The sequence below is a fragment of the Tympanuchus pallidicinctus genome, unplaced genomic scaffold (genome assembly GCF_026119805.1).
Source record: "Tympanuchus pallidicinctus isolate F22 unplaced genomic scaffold, pur_lepc_1.0 scaffold19, whole genome shotgun sequence".
Lineage (NCBI taxonomy): Eukaryota > Metazoa > Chordata > Aves > Galliformes > Phasianidae > Tympanuchus > Tympanuchus pallidicinctus.
This window is the reverse complement of record NW_026294710.1, coordinates 14,328,465-14,345,526: the sequence shown is the minus strand read 5'-3', so window position 1 is coordinate 14,345,526 and position 17,062 is coordinate 14,328,465. Positions and strand designations below refer to the sequence as shown.

Below are 17,062 nucleotides of genomic sequence, written 5' to 3'. Positions count from 1 at the left end.
CTGTCCCAGACCATTATGGCCACCCATATATTTTAACAACACTGTCACTGTACAAGCAACCAATTTGTAAATGAAGAAATGCCAAGATAAAAACCATAAAATGCTTTATAACTTCATTTGCCATGGGATGCTCAACACTTATTTTGGAGATTAAAAAACAAGTGAACACATACATTTTATTTCTGGAATATGAAATAGTCAGAAAGCAACTAATTTCCCTCAGCCTCTCTCTCCCCACCATGCTTATTAATTGGTTAACTACTGTTTCAACTGAAGTTCTCCAAGCTAAGATTCTACCTTTAGAGCTCCATCAGTTTATGAGAATGAGTAAACACATCCTGTCTATAACTTTTACCTGCATCAAAATGTGGCAATCTTTCACTGTTGGAGGTGTGAGAAGTATCTATTTTGAGCAAAACATAACCCAATCTGAAGTTCTTTGATAGGGTATGAGACCTTAACTTGGAACAGTTCCTTCACGTGCAATAGTAGAAGCTACACACTTCATGCAGAGGGCTCTTTTGCAAATATTAATTCCCCAATCCTCCTTCGCAGTTGTTATTACAACAGGTATGTTAACACCAGCAAATATGCTTTAAACAAGTCACTGAACTCTTAGATAAGAAGCATGAGAGTTAGCTAAAATACAGATTGGAGACACTGCAAAGACACCTCTCTTACACAGTGCTCAGGAGTGGTCTCACTGAACAAACAAACAATTGCACAGCATTTTATTTTCTTGCTGTTGCATGCAGAGATTCAAGCAAGAGGAATCCCATGGGACTGTCTTTTCCACTCGGGCAGACAGGTGTTTTGTTTTTGGGTTTGTTTTTTTTTTTTGCATTTTTGTCTTCAAAGGAAACAGAATAAAACTGAGACACTGTTTTAGCAATCTCAGTTGCCATTATCTGCATACCTCCTACACACATATTTAATTCTCCAGTCAAATGTTTGGTTTAAATTACTTGCTTAGCATGCAGGGCAACGCCCAGTTCTCCAGGGTTGGATGCAGAAGATGTACAATAACATCTTCATTCATTCTGTGCTCAATACATGTAAAACTGATGGAAAAATCTCTCTTAAATAAAAACCACATGAACTTGATGAAGTGATTCTGATTATTCTCTGCTTATTCCACATTCTTGATGTAACTTCAGTCACTGCAACCCTGACTATTAACACGAGCTGGGGGAATGAAAGGCTTGAGCACAGCCAAGGACTTGGGGGTGCTGGTGGATGAAAAGCTGGACATCAGCCAGCAATGTGCCCTCACAGCTCAGAAAGCCAACTGTATTCTTGGGCTGCATCAAAACCAGCGTGGCCAGCAGGGCGAGGGAGGTGATCCTGCCCCTCTACTCTGCCCTGCAGAGACCTCATCTACAGTACTGCATCCAGATGTGGAGTCTCATCACAGGAGAGACACAGATCTGCTGGAGTGTGTCCAGAGGAGGGCCACCAGAATGATCCAAGGGATGGAACACCTCCACTATGAGAACAGGCTGAAAGAGCTGCGGATCTCAGAGAAGGTTCCAAGGAGACCTGAGAACAGCTTTCAGTATCTAAACAGGGCCAGGAGAAGGAAGGAGACAGACTCTTTAGCAGGATGTTGTGATAAGAAATGGTTTGAAACTAAAAGAGTGGAGATTTAGATGCAATACAAGGAAAAAACATTTTATGACAAGAGTAGTGAAGCTTTGGAACAGGTTGCCCAGAGAGGTGGCTGATATCCCATTCCTCAACACATTTAAGGTCAGGCTAGACTAGGTTCTGAGCAACCTGATCTACCTGTAGGTGTCCCTGTTCATCACAGGGGAGTTACATCAGATGACCTTTAAAGGTCTCTTTCACCACAAATGATTCTGTGAACTTGTATTGCTGCTCGTCAGCTTTAATCATCAAATGGGAATATTGTAAAGCATCCAGCCACAAGAAACGAATTCCCAGTTCAGAATCAGTTTGAAAACAGAACAAAATATTCAGGATCACCCCAAAAACAAGACGGCAGAATTATGAACACCCTACATGAAAAACCCAGTCTAAAGCTACACTACAACCAACCTTGCCTTCTGAATGCATGAGAGCTCAAAGAAAAAAAGAAGAAAAAAGAACCACATGCTTTCTGAACAAAATAAGGTGAAAGATGGCACAGTTAAGATGCAATACATGCTCAAAACCCATTACCCTCCAATCAATATGTAATAGACAGATTAGAACTGCTTCAAGCTATGGATGGAATTCCCATGCTGTTTAACAAAAAGATATATTAAAAAAAAAAAAAAATCAAACAAGCAGTAGATGCAGATCAGTCATCAGAAGCAAGTTTACAACACTAACAGCATTGATAACATAGCTCTTCCTCCCTTATCAGAAAACACTTTCACAGACAGCAGTGTATAATACTATCAGCAAAATTAGGATGAAAGCCTTTCAGTTGGATGACATGACCCCACTGTGATACGGAGCTGCCAGTTGCACACATTTTCAACATACCTTCACAGCATAGCAGCAAGATTTACCTACAGGAAAAATCCAGAGACTTAACTCACAAGGAGTATCCTTGTATTTATTTGTATTTATTGTATGTACAGGTAAGTAGAATAACTTTGCATGAGAGATACTCTGCTGCACATCACTGCTTGAACTTGGAACCTCAAAAACCCAGTATAAGAGACACAGGAGAAGCTGAGCAAATGGTACCACTGTAACCACTCTCTTTATGCTAGATCTGCGATGCTATTATTGAAGGAAAAATCGTAAGTTAACACATTAGTATACTTTTCCATTTAATCACACAACTTAATAAAAAGGCAAACAAGAAGCTAAGAATCAATACAAATTCTTTTTAATAAGGCGGTTAATCGGCAGACGAGGTGACTTTCACGTCTATAAAGATTCCACATTTCTAATGTGCTATTAAGGGAAACAAACACAAGCTCCTTAGATCTAGGATTCAAGGCCAGCAGTCTACAGCAGTTTCCAATAGCGCTGACAAAGGGGGACCCGCATGCCTCATTAGCAGCTTAATCTAACCATAAGGTTAGATTATTTCCAGTGCGACCGTGATTTTCAAGGCCGAAATGCAGAACTCTTCCCCTACAGAAAGCATTCCTTGAAAGATCACGAATACATTGCTGGAAATGCATGTCAATGGTACATGAGGTATTTACATTTTAATGAACTGAGTAGGTAATTTATAAAGCCCGTCATTATAAACAGTAGCAGCCTATGCTTAAAATAAAAATGTAATTGTATGTTATGCAGTACAACACAGCTGTATACCTGCAGAATTTCAGATGCTTACCTGGGGAGGATAATTGCTTTCAGAAGACCACCTCGAGGACTGATCATTGGGCTTGTCCACCAGAATGTTCCTTAAAAATGAAAAGCCAAAAGTCATTTAAGTACAACAGAACGTGGCAGTTGTGTCTCCAGTAAGAGCCATCCAACACACAGATCAGTAACGTTCTTATGCAACTAACAAAAATTTTCAGCAGAGATCAAGGTTCTTCTCCTCTAAGTAGAATTTTTATATATATATATATATATATAAATATAAATTTTAATTTTTAAATTCTACTCTCTTTTACAGGACTTATTAAAATACATCTCCAAGCCTCATTCACCTCTAGATATGAGGAGACAATTTTTCAACGAGGTTTAAAAAGGATAAGCAGTAAGACAGCAGGTCAAAATCTCTGCCTTACTAGGTGTGCCATACTGGAACACAGCGAGTGGGCTGCTAACCTACTTAAGTTTTGCTGGTGCATAGAAGATCCACCCTGGACATGATGGGGGATTGAAACTAAATGATGATCATTGTTGTCCTTTTCAACCCAGGCCATTCTATGATTCTAAGACGACCATCTAACTCTCACCAAATTTGAACACGTATTTTTCATGAGCCACAAGTCTAGAACAACACACAAGAATCACATGTTCAATACTTCAGCCAACAAGGTAATATCTTAAATATTTCATACAGTGTGAGACTGTACAGCATTTAAGTAATTAACAAATTCAGAATAACGTGTTGGCTAACATGAAACAATTTCTTAATCATAATCCTCATGAAGGACCTCTCCATCTTTCCTGCACAGTAAGGCTATCCCTCAACTCACCTCCCAGATGAGTTTAAAAACAAAAATATATATGTTAAAATACATAGTTATATCATTCCTCATGGGAAGAGAATGACAGCAACTGCTGGACAAGGCAAGCACAACTAACAATCTCACCAGCTCATAAAACTTATATGAAAAGGATAGAGTCATCAAAAGGCTCATGCCATCTACATCTGCTGTGTTGGAGGAAAACAACGCTGGTATAAAAGCTCAGAAGGGAAAGAGGTTAAGTTGGAGGTTGAGCATTAACAGACAAATTAACTCACTCTTTCCACATCGGGCAGAGCCAAATCAATGCACTACCAGTGATACCCAAGCAGTCCTGCACCATGAGGGACGCGGCAAGGAGCCAGACTAGGTGACCTGCTCCACGTAAGAGCAGGTGGCTGCCTACTGGCTCCACAGAAGATACATCAGGATTTTGTATGGCATGGAACCAAATTCAAACTCCCTCTCCCGACAGCTCATTTCTATCACAACATGTCATTTAGCAACACAGTGACATCAGCTGATTTATGGACACATGCCCAGTGCAGAAAACGCATCTAAACAGCTTACAGCCACACACTGCCCTCCTGTTCTAACCCATCAATACAGGAAAGATTGAGGCATCAGTCTGCACAATTATTCACTCAGCTGTGAACTCCAAGTTTGCAGCAAAAAGAGGCTCAACTCCAGAAGAAAACACAGCTACTGTCTTCCTTAATTACAACAGGGAAAAAACAAACCAATTGAACAGAGAAAGATTTTGGACGCTGTTAAGATACACAGATTTCTAACAGAAGTTGCCAGACGTGCAGTTATGTCAGCACTAAACAACAAAGATTCATACCCACGGCGTCCTATGGCATGTCACAGACAAGGCAAAATGACATTTAGCCATGTCTTAATACCTTTTGATAACCACATAAAGTTACTTTTGAAGATTTGGATCTTGTACTGTAATACATACTTAAGAGACACACGAAGGCAGACCAAAAAAAGTTAATGCTGTATTGCTTTTCTCCTTTGGAAGCTTTAACTACACGCAAGAAACAATTCACCCTAGAGAAAAAAAAATTATTTATAATGATATTACATTTGTTTAAACATTAGACGGTAGGCCCTTCATGCATTGAGCAACATTTGCAAGAATTGGCACTGTGACATGGTCAGATAATGCCCTGCTGGAAGGAGGCATTTTATAACTGGGACGAATCCCAAAGACCGTATTTTTAGAAGTAGATTTGTTTGCTTCTCCAGGTCGAAGATCAGCTTGCCACAGCCAATGAGGAGCTCATTCAGTACAACGAGACGAGAGAAATCCGTGCGCAGAGAGGAAAGAAATGGCTAGCTCCCACAAAATTAATGCTAAAACAAAATCTTAAAGGGAAAGGACTATCACCAAGAGTTATTAAAAAAAGTTGAAAATACATAGGTGGTTTAATAAGTTTAATAAGATTAAACAAACGTTGAGGACAGAATTCAGTCTGCACAAAGTTAATTTACCATAGTGGTTTAGGAAAATTTATGGGCTCAGAAACTTGGAGGAATTCAAGCATTCCAGCAGTCCTGAGGCAGTAAAAAACAAACATCTCCTAGTGACAGATGCCTCTTGCCATGCAAAGCCCTTTTCTGCAGACACTGTTGAAAACTTAAACAGGAGGAGGAAGTTTTTTGCTTGGGGGTGGTGAGGCACTGGAACAGGTTGCCCAAGGAGGCTGTGGATGCTCCATCCCTGCAGGCATTCAAGGCCAGGCTGGATGTGGCTCTGGGCAGCCTGGTCTGGTGGTTGGCAACCCAGCACATAGCAGGGGGTTGAAACTGGATGATCGTTGTGGTCCTTTTCAACCCAGGCCACTCTATGATTTTATGATCTCAGACACAGAACCTAAATTAAAACCTCTGAGAAACTTCTGAAATAAAAATTATACTGACTTGATGACTTTCAACACAGTTCTCACATGAAATTAAAGGTAGCGGCTCATGGAGTTGCAAATACAAATGCCAATAACTTAGAGCATGCTTTCCCTATGGGGGGAAAAAAAAAAAAAAGGAACTCATTAAACGTGGCCTGAGATAATTCATATTCATAAACTGTAGATACAAGATCTGGTCTAGCATAAATCTACTATACTGCCAAGAGTGACTATTCCATCCACTTATGCTTGATCCTCCTCCTTCCTCCACCAGCAGCTTTAATAAAAACAATAAAAAAAAATAATAAAAAGAGAAGCATAAATAACTTTTTCAGTCACAACCGTTCTCCAGCTTACCATTAGTGCCAGCACAAAAGGAAAAAAAGCTGACAGCAGCTGGACCAAGAGTCCCCACTGACATGAACTCTCAATACCACTCCCCTATAAGCTGGTAGAGAAATGAGTGCCACGGTCCCTCAGCTGCTTTGTGGTGCTCTCACCTTTCACCCAAAAGCCTTGTTTGCACCACCAGCAAGAACACATCCAAAAGCAGAACTGGTGAGCCTCAAGTCTTCAAACTAACTTCTTTCACAGCTATTTGCATCTCAGCTTTTACTGTAGGCACTCCCTTTGCCAAGTGAGAGAAGCAGATCGTTCTGGCTGCTTCGCGTAGAAAGCGCTCTTGGCAGAACAAAATGGAAGTTTCTTTTTATTACCCATGCAGAGACTGCTCTTGCAAGTGCTGGAAGTAGATAACTTTTCCATTTAACAACCCAGGTGCTGCTGCGTCCACTGTACGAACCGCTGGTTGATCTCCACTGAGATTACAGAGATGTCCCCGTGCCTGGTATTTCCAGAGGACTCCTCTGTGCAAAAAGCTCTGTGGTTTCTGACACGACAGTCACAAAGGGAGAGTTTTTCTTAGCTTTTGAGGAAGGGGGGTGAAAAGGGAGGAGCGAGATGACTTAGCAAAACATACAGCATCTTGGGTTTTCAGCTGATACAATTTGCATTCAACCTAAATATTTTCATAAAGGCTGCTATTAAAGAAACCGATGACTTTAGGAACAATTCCATAAGAATAAACAAATCCAAAACATTAGCTCTGCTTGGCACATTCAGAATTGCTCTTCAGAGAGCAGCTGTGCAGAGAAGAGCACGCACATATCTCCAAGAGGACTTGGAACTCAGACGTAGTTTTCTGCTAGAAAACCACTGAGGCAGCACACCATTAAACAGCAAGAAGGACGTGCAGTGCTAGGAAAACAGCATCACTGAAAGCCAACAAAGTACCTCCTTTAAGGGCTGCCCATGTCATAATTTTTTATTTATTTATTTTTTCCTAGAACCATCTTAAAAAAGGCAACTTTAAACATGGATTCATTCCCTCAAAGTCCACTTCCCAGAGGACTAAGATGAGGTAGGCCAACTATTTCAACTATTGCACACATAGGGAACCACCAAACAGGCCAGCACAAAGCTGTGGCAGAGACACTTAACCAACTGGGGGAGGGCAATGCACAAAAAAAAACAAACAAACCACATACATTCAAAAACAAACAAGTCCATCAAAACCCTATCCTTTACATCTATAAAGACCAGTATAATATTTTCTCTATACGACTCTCTCCAACTCCCAGAACCTCACTAATTAATGTTGATTTCAAAGTACCTAGCTGCAATGTTCAAAAAGCAATACGCACCTACAGCAAGCGGTTCAGAAAAAAAAGCTTTCTAGATTTCATCATAAAGTTTTTCTCCTTTCTGTTGTATAAATTCACTCCTTAAAATGGCATAAATACATGAAAACATGAAAATGTCTTGGTTGGAACACACACAGGAGGGTCTCCTGCATAGCGAGACAAAAGATGCTGGAGGTAATGATGCACGTAAATGTTCCATTTAAGTACTGCATTGTTTTGAGCATTAAATTGGCAAATCTCACATTTGCTTCCATCTCCTTAGCAGCCTTTTCACAAACACATCCAACTCGGTATAAATCTGCTTCTGTCAAAAGATAAATAGCTAAGTATAGCATATAAAAACTACTAACTTAGAACTATCACCCTACAGAAATGCGGTCATTGGATCACAGCTGACTGCACTGGACAACAGAACAGGCATCACCTGGCTCAGGCCTAGAAATAACTTCATTCAAATCAGTTTCTCAAACATATCTTTCAATTATTAGTTTACTTTTTTTTTTTTTTTTTTTTTTTTAAGCCATCTTTACATGTTGCCAACCCAAAGCTCTTACTAAAAAAGAAATACAAAATGACACTGTCACATACACAGAACGTACTCCTCATCACCCCACGTCCAACCAAGCCTCCTTGACACAAAGCATTTCTGATTTGACAGTGCTTCCTGACATGCCAGGAATTAAATGTTATCAATAGTGACTAAAACTGCAGCATTGTGGTGAATTCCCAATGAGTTATCAGAGTGCTGATAAACAACTTCTATCCCAATGATACTCAGTAACCCAAAATCACAGGTGAAACTTTTGACTACATCAAGCAATGAGCAACTCAAATCCTTAGCAGCAAGAGGCCCCAGCTCCAGGTTCGTCCTGTCAGTTGCAGGACAGCAGAAAAACAAATGGGAGAAAAACCAAAGTCAGGCTTATTCACATATAATGGTAATCACTGGGACATCACATGTGACTACCAGCTTAATTCTTCCCAGCATTTACAGATTATACTTTTGATGAAAGTAAGTGACAATGAACCTTGAAGCCTAAAAGTTTAAGGTTTGTTCTCTCTCCCAGCTAGATTTGGTTTTAAATCTAACAATAAATGTTGATAGATTACTTAAATAACAGAATTTTCCCACATACACAGTGCCTATTAAAAATAATAACTGCAGATGCTCAGAAACAACCCTAAACTGCACCAGAAAGGGTTTAGACCAGAAATCAGCAAGAGATCCATTCCTCACGTAAAAGATGGCCGGGCATTTGAAAGAGCTGCAGGGCACTGGAGGAGTCCCCAGCCCTGAAGGTACTTAGGAGACATGTGGACATGGCACAGTGATGGGACTCAGGAGAGTGAGGTTCATGGTTGGACTTTGTGATCCTAAGGTCTGTAATTAATTCTATGATTAATTATTTACAAAGAGGCAGTTTCAAATGATCAACTAGTGAGCTGATATCAGCGCACATAAGAGTATCTGGACGATGCATTCTTATACTTAAGAATTCATTTCTACATATCTAATATTCAAGGATGTTTGAAATCCAACCTTTCAGGCAATCCATAAAACTCTAGAGGAAGCAGCGTTGCATGCATGCAACCTAGGTGACATTCCTGGAGGTTCCCAGAACAGAAATAAATCCCAGGCTTGATAAAAATACCAAGAATAGCATAAATTCTACCCACTGGTATTAAGGAAAGATGAGGAGGTTATGTCCTTCAGCTCACTGAATCTGCAATCAAGAGATGAAACACCATAGCTAGAATTTGTCAGAGTTTAAGACATCATCAGGCACTGCCAATTTACTACAAAGTTCCATTCTTAATTTATTTAAAAAAAAAAAAAAAAAAAAAAAACACTCACTTCTTGAGAAAATGGATTTTGGCTGCTACTTTGAACACGGATTTCAACAGCATTTACTAGTAAAGGCATAAAACACGCACTTTCCAAATCTTCCTTAGTATTGGCAGCATAGCACAGTAATGCTACATTCCCCCCACAAACCCTTCACAAGATGAGCAGAAAGCTACATCCAGCACACTTCTGAGTGAATCCCCTATGCAGCACTCTGGAAGGATCACAAACTTCTTGCTAGTGATTTTACTTAACTAATGCACAAATGGAAAAACATTACGCAGGCCAAGTAGCAGGCTTAGATCTTCCATGACTTCACAGCATTGCAGCAATGCTCCTACGTGCCACAACACTTCGTATTTCCACTCGAAGGAGGAATTCAATAAAACAGACTGACTACACGTAAAGATATAAATTCACAGCGCCATAAACACATCTTTAATACTCATCAACACAGTAACTTCACACTCAGTAAAAAGCTCACCCAAAAAACGATGCCTGGAAAAGAATTTAAGGAAGACTGTGTTCAACAGAAGAGATTGAGCCCCTCATATCCAAACTACTGCCAAGAATTGAACTTTTTTTTTTTTTTTAAACTTAAATTCTGAGGAAAAAAAAAAGAAAAAAGAAAAAGCAGTTCCTCCTGATTCCAGGTGGAAACACATTCCCTGCGTTTGCTTCTTTTCAAAATCAAGGTTATCTCACAAATCATGCAACTCTACTCAGGGAAATCAGAAAATCATAACATTGGCCCAGGAAAATGAAGGAATATCAGTCTGTCAAGAACTGGTTATTTGGGGAACCGTGCTACAAATCAGAACCATTTGCCCCTAGTGCTACATTACAGAATAATTCCTTATTTTGGAGCAATATAAATGAATTCATGCTGAAGCATACAGGTTCCCAAGGCAGCACTAGTTCCAGGTTTGGCAGGCTCCAAAGCTGTAGCAGAAGGCAGGGTGTTTTGTTTTTTTTAAGAAGACAGAAAGTGAAAGTTGCCCAGAGCACTCCGTCAGGAAGAGGAGGTGGGAGCTCATTCAGCAGTTCCTTACTCAGAGGTCAATTAACTGAATCCCAATTTATTTTCTTCCACCACAGACTGCCTCCTGCAGCTCGGCAGCAGCACTGAGAACCCAGCAGTGGAAACCCAAACTGGGGAGGAAAGTTGGTGCATTCCAAGGAGAACACAAAATCCATCACGACCAACGCACCGTTATCAATACTGTGCCATTTTCCAGGAACTGGAACACGGACCCACATTGCAGCAAGCTTTATTGAAGCATTGGCTTTTGCAGTTCAAATCCAGGCACGCAGGTTGCTATCCCCAACTCCAACAGCCATGCTTCTCAATTTAAATTGATCCAAGAAATAATTTCTCAAAGATACCATGCTGAGTGTTAAGTAATAACTAAAACTGTAACTACTTAAGGTAGCAAAGCACAGAACATCTTCACCACGGCCTTTCCTCCCAGCAGCTGCTATATTATTCAATTCAGACCCAGTTAAACTTACAAACTGTTCCTATAGAATTCTGCAGGCTGTAGGAAAATAATACATTCCCTTTAGGAGGTTTCTATTTACATGCAACTAAAACAAAGGAAGAATTGGCTTGTTCTGGAAGTTTAAAAGACGTGACCTTCACATCACTATTGACTGAATATACCACTTCACCTCAACAGAAAAGTCTTCATCACATCATAAAATCAATTGTAGCATTAAACCTAACAGTGTGTTTTAACACTGATTTGCTAAAAAAGATGAATGTGCAGAAGAAACAACTATATTCTTTGCCATTAAAAAAAATCAGAATGTAGATGCTGGCTCAGCAATAACAACAGTTATCAAAGGAAAACATGCTTGAAATAGTATTTTACTCTTTAAGTGAGTAATTAGTAATCACAACCTAGAAAGCCTTCATTAAGCTTGCAGGATATAAAACCATACACAGAAGAAATGATCCATAATCTGATGAAGTTTATACCTCCAACAAAAACTTTACATTCTTAATGTTCCCCAAAAATGCCATCCCAGAAGAGGCGGAACTTCAAAGCACAGCAGGTAACGCCAGCTTCATCACATCACAATTAACAGTTTACCTTCACCGTTCTGCCAGGGAACAAAACCATCCAGCCTCCTAAATAATGGCTATATTTTCACCTAGGCATAAAGAACTTCCTTCTTATTCTACAGCATTTGAGTTTTCACTCAGGAAGAAACTTCTGTAACAAGGTAACAGACTTCTGATGTAAGGCATGAACAACTTTGTTTTGCAGACATCTTCACTCTTTCACCTCTCCCAACCTCTCTCTCGCCACTCCATCTTCTCACCAACTTAAGCTTAATGCAGTCAGTAGGCTGTGATTTCCTACAGATATATTTGAGCTTTAAAGCATTCTATTTCAGCATCCAGAGAAAAACTCTAGGCTACAGAAGTGAGGAAGTGCCTACTAGGAAAAGAAATTCAGAAACATCCAGAAAAAACACAGAAACAAGTGAAAAAATCCTGCTTTTAACAGGATCCTCAGAATCACTGAGGAGAACAGATTCAGCCAGCTCACTTCATTTGTCAGCACTGGCATTCCTCTTTGCAGATGTGAGACGTATTGATCTACATTGCAAACACACCACGAGCACATAATTACAGACAGCAAGCAGGTGTGCCTGTTCATCTTCCAATATCTGCAGATGAAGCGACTGAACCAAGAAAGTGAACTGGCTAAATTAGAATGCTGAAGTGAAAATAAGAGCTGGCAATTTAAGTTGGGGGGAAAAAAAAAAAAAAAAAAAAAAAGACTCGGGCTTGTGGAAAAAAAAAAAAAAGCTGTGGTCCTACAGCTAAAGTGGAAATCATCACTGCTGCACAGCCAGAGTTATTTAAGAAACCAGGGAAGCAAGCACTATCATTACAGTTTCCAGTGTACGGATGATTAGCTCAGTTCATCCTGCCAGAAAAGCTCTACAGCACGCTTTGCTTGTCTGCAGTTTAGGCAGTTTTTAAACTGGTGAGACCTCAACAGAAGTCTTCAGCTAGTTACTGAAACAGCCCGGCAAGCAGATTAGGAAAAGCAAACCTTTGTGTTAGTCATGACTGACCTTAATTCAAGGGTGAGATCCTTCAAGGCTTAGATGCATCTATACGATTTATGAACCTAAAAGATACAGATTCTGAATCATCAGTTTCATGTGGCAGGAGAAACTCTGAATCGTGTTTCACTAGCCATGAACACGTTTTTATCTTGTTACAGAAATCACAAAGAACAGGGTTGTTGGAATCCAGAATTTTTTCAGAGGAAGGGTTGGATGTTTTGTTTCGAAATCTTTAAAGACTTCACCCAAGAAGTTTGCTATGCACATTCTCAGTACTTCTTCTTAATGCTCTGGAATACCTTGAATTTGTACAGTACACCTTTGTTTCAGAATAAAGACAAGATAGCAGTAGACGGCTGGCTAGACTGAGCAGACAGTGATTGCCATAGCCTTAGTTAAAAAGTATTCTTACCTTCAGGGGCTACCAGTCACCTAAACTTTACTACACAAGTATCTTTTACTTTACTTTGCCTGATTTGATGAAAAACAGAAAGTTAGCAAAAAAAGAAAATGATTACTCTAAGTATATTTTAATAAATCAGCTGTAACTTTCTTGTTCCACTAAGATTTTTAGAGAGGAAACAACAGAGAAATCCACTCTTCAGCACTTGATGTAATGCCACTGTCGAACTAAAAAAGACTGGGATTACTGCAGTAACTGAAGTTCATACTGAAATCATAACATCATAGAATGGCCTGGGATGGAAAGGACCACAGTGATCATGTAGTTTCAACCCCCCTGCTGTGTGCAGGGTCACCAACCAGCAGACCAGGCTGCCCAGAGCCACATCCAGTCTGGCCTTGAATGCCTGCAGAGCTGGGGCATCCACAGCCTCCTTGGGCAGCCTGTTCCAGTGCGTCACCACCCTGTGTGAAAAAATTCCTCCTAATATCTAACCTAAACCTCCCCTGTCTTGTCCTCCTTAACATCCTCTTGTCCTGTCACTAAGTAACAACAACAACAAAAAAAAAAAAAAAAAAAAAAAAAAAAAACCCAACAAAAAAACCAGGGGGTTGCAATGAAGAAGTGACTACCAGTTAGAAGGAGGCAGCTGATGAAATTTAATCACTGGCTTAGAAACTTACAATCTTAATAGCACAAGAATGTGATGCTTCTGAAGAGGTATCATACAGGAAGATGTGAGCAACAGGAATGGCATGAAGCTTTCCTCCTCAGGAGCACAACTTGCATAACAGTAAAAGAAAAAGTGGTTAAAAAAATGCTTGTTAGAAGCCATACTGCTGAAACCCCACTTTAAAAGTGCCAGAAGGACCTGAGGACATTTGCCAACTACCACACATCATGAGTCAGGAATCTGATACAACCACAGACCTAGGGTACAGTAATAAGGCACTTCACAGTAGAGAAGGGCATGTAATTGCCATCGAGGAGGACACAGTAATATACACCCCTTATTCACCATAACAGGGAGCTTAAAGCAGAGCAAAACAGTTTTACAGTTTTGTGTTTTACACAAAACAGTACTAAAAAGAACAGGATAAAGTGCTTTTCTCAGAAAACAAAGAATTAGCTTTTGATTGAACAGGGCTCATATTACCTTCTATACATGGTTTAAATTGTCCCTGTCCAAAAAAAAAAAGAAAAAAGCAGCTGAGCTCAACACTTTCTGCAGAAAGTCAGAGGAGGGACAAGGGAAACTAGCGCAGGTCTCCCTCTGCCCATGCCAAACTACCTCCAGTACTCAATGGTGCTGTTTGCACTTAATCAATGCCAGTGGTGGAGAAACCCTCAGGCCGGTCCTCGGTGAAACACTGGGAAGCCCTCCCTCATGGTTTAGGTTAGATATTAGGAGGAAACTCTTCACACAGAGGGCGGTGAGGCACTGGAACAGGCTGCCCAAGGAGGTTGTGGATGCCCCTGGATCCCCGCAGGCATTCAAAGCCAGGCTGGATGTGGCTCTGGGCAGCCTGGTCTGCTGATTGGTGACCTGCACACAGAAGGGGGTTGAAACTGGATGATCATTGTGGTCCTTTTCAATCCAGGCCATTCCATGAGTCTGTGGCTCCCCTCCTTTCAGGACAAATTGCAAGCAGGAGACTAAGGGTGTGATGAGGAAGCCTCACCTGACTTGCTGGGTTGAACATTTTCAACAGGCTGAAGCCTCTCAACAGAAGACCAGTGTCTCTGGAAATACCAGGTATTTCAAGGACAAAATTGCTCTTGAACCAGTTTTCTTCCCAAAGGCACAACTTGCTTGCTCCCACATGCAAACTGAACGAGACACCAGACCAACTCTTTCAGTTCTACCCACTGAGTTCTGAAGAAATTTCCAGGTCAGCGTAGCTGCTGGAAATTGATTTTCCAACAGAGCAACAAACACTCCAGCAGCTTGAAATACAAAATTAAAGCCATTCTTTCACAGATTCGGGAAGCACAATTATCATTTGACATTTGGAAATGTCTTTGCAAATGCATGATGAACGCAGCACTGCTAACACAGCCAAACTTTGGTTCAGCACTAACCAATCCCTCAGTACCCCAACACAACAGAAATGAAGTTACTATTTACTGAAATAAACTTTCTGCACCTTAAAGAAAAGTGGTATTTTCCAATAGACCACTGATCCTGATGTAAATAGGATAAGAAAGTCTGAAAAATCACTTTTTCCTTTTTTTTTTTTTTTTAAATGAAAAAGAACAGTTAAGTGTTTTCAGTGTACTGACGAGTTTCTGTATCAGTCCAGCATCTGATAAGCAGATGCAGTGTAAGCCACTAGACAGTGCTCTTCCCTGGAAAGTGGTGACAAAAACTTTTCATCTCATACCTTCAGTTTTTTGCACTTGAAACCATACAACTATTTAAAGAGTATGTTTAAGTCATACTTAGTTAACATGGAACATGGGTAATTTACTTTGTTTCCCCTCCACAAGCACTTTACTCACAATGCCACAGCAGCAGTAAGCACCCTCCCAATTATAAGCAACATGTTTTATGAAGTATTCCTACACAGATGAAGACTCTTCCAGTTCAAGTTTAAAGAGATTTCTTCTTAACCATGCTTTCAAACTTATTTCAACTAGGATCTTACTAGAACTCCCAATATCCTTCCTGAACAGCACGATTCTGATCCGCATGTTAAACAAGATGACCATTTTCAGCTTTGTCTGCACATTTCTCCTACAGTACATTATGTTCCTTTACCATCAATTTTAATGTTTTTCATCTTTACCTCCAAACATCCACTCTCCTGTATTATTTTCTTCGTAAGCTTCCACCTTATGAGAATCTTATCTTCAGTCACAGGCCAGAGCTTTCTCTTTCCATTTGAGATCACATTTAAACTCCCTCCTAGAACATGGGAATCAAACACCAACAGACAGCAAGCAAAAACCAACCTTTCTTAAGGGCCATTTCCACCACAATCCTTAGCCTGCTATTGTCAGTGCTGATGAGATGGTAGCACCCAAGCATAAGGACCAGTGCACCTCATACCAAGGTCCATAACCCCACTGCTGAACAATGCTCAGAAGCCTTTTCAACTACTTTTAATGATAAAGGCACTTGAACGCTGTCTTAAAAAACAGCCAAATGCAAGGTCATGCATTTGTAAAACATGAGCCCTACCAAAGGAAACAGAATTGTATCACAGATTGCAATGACATTAAGGACTTTGGGCAGCACTGAAGAGGCCACGTGAACATTAATTCCTAACAAGAGTCTGCAACAAAAGAAAAAAAAAAACAACCTAATGGGAGTCTTGGAAAGGAATATCAAGGAGAAAGAGAGTACTGCCTTTTTATATAGCATCAGGGAGATCAATAAAGGACTGTCACCCTTTCACTCAGGGGCCGACAATTTATAACAAGTACAATCACGGACCTGAAAAAAAAATGCCTTACAGTCTTTTAAGGGAAAAATGGATTACTTAGTTATCACAAAAAATAATCAGTGAAAATCCAGTTTTTCTTAATATCTAAGCAAGCAAGCGTACTTAAAGATACAACTACTGCAAGTTTAGCCAGAGAAACTTTTGTTCAAGTCTGACCTCATTTAAGCAAGCAGAGATAATCCATAAAAACTAACAATTAACAAATATAGCAATCATCTCTTGTTAAAACTGGTTAACAAAGTTATTTTAATCAGAGATTGTTAAATTCAGGGCCATCAATCATTAGACAAAACTCTAAGCCTGCATATCTGAGGTGCCCAAACAAAGTATTCCTTACTGTCCTCCAGCACTGGAGCTGACATGACAGAATGGTGAAAAAAAAAAACATTCAAGACCACATTACATTCATTACAAACTTCACTTCCAGCACAATCTGATTACTCTAAAACACAACTGCTTGCTCACAGAGCTCAAAGTCATAACAAAATCGAAACAAGCTGGCACCAGGTGATCCCCTTCCCCCAAAACCACACATAAATCACAGGTGATCATTGC

General features: G+C 40.1%; 1 protein-coding gene across 2 annotated transcripts in view; it reads right to left on the bottom strand.

Annotated features, from left to right (window-relative positions):
* The window catches only part of MKLN1 (muskelin 1), a 102,412-nt gene that overhangs the window by 83,534 nt on the left and 1,816 nt on the right, over window positions 1-17,062 (bottom strand). For both annotated transcript variants that reach the window (XM_052680725.1, XM_052680724.1), the window contains exon 2: window positions 3,302-3,371. In XM_052680725.1, coding sequence (XP_052536685.1) covers window positions 3,302-3,371 — 70 coding nt within the window. The remainder of the gene's footprint in view (window positions 1-3,301; window positions 3,372-17,062) is intronic.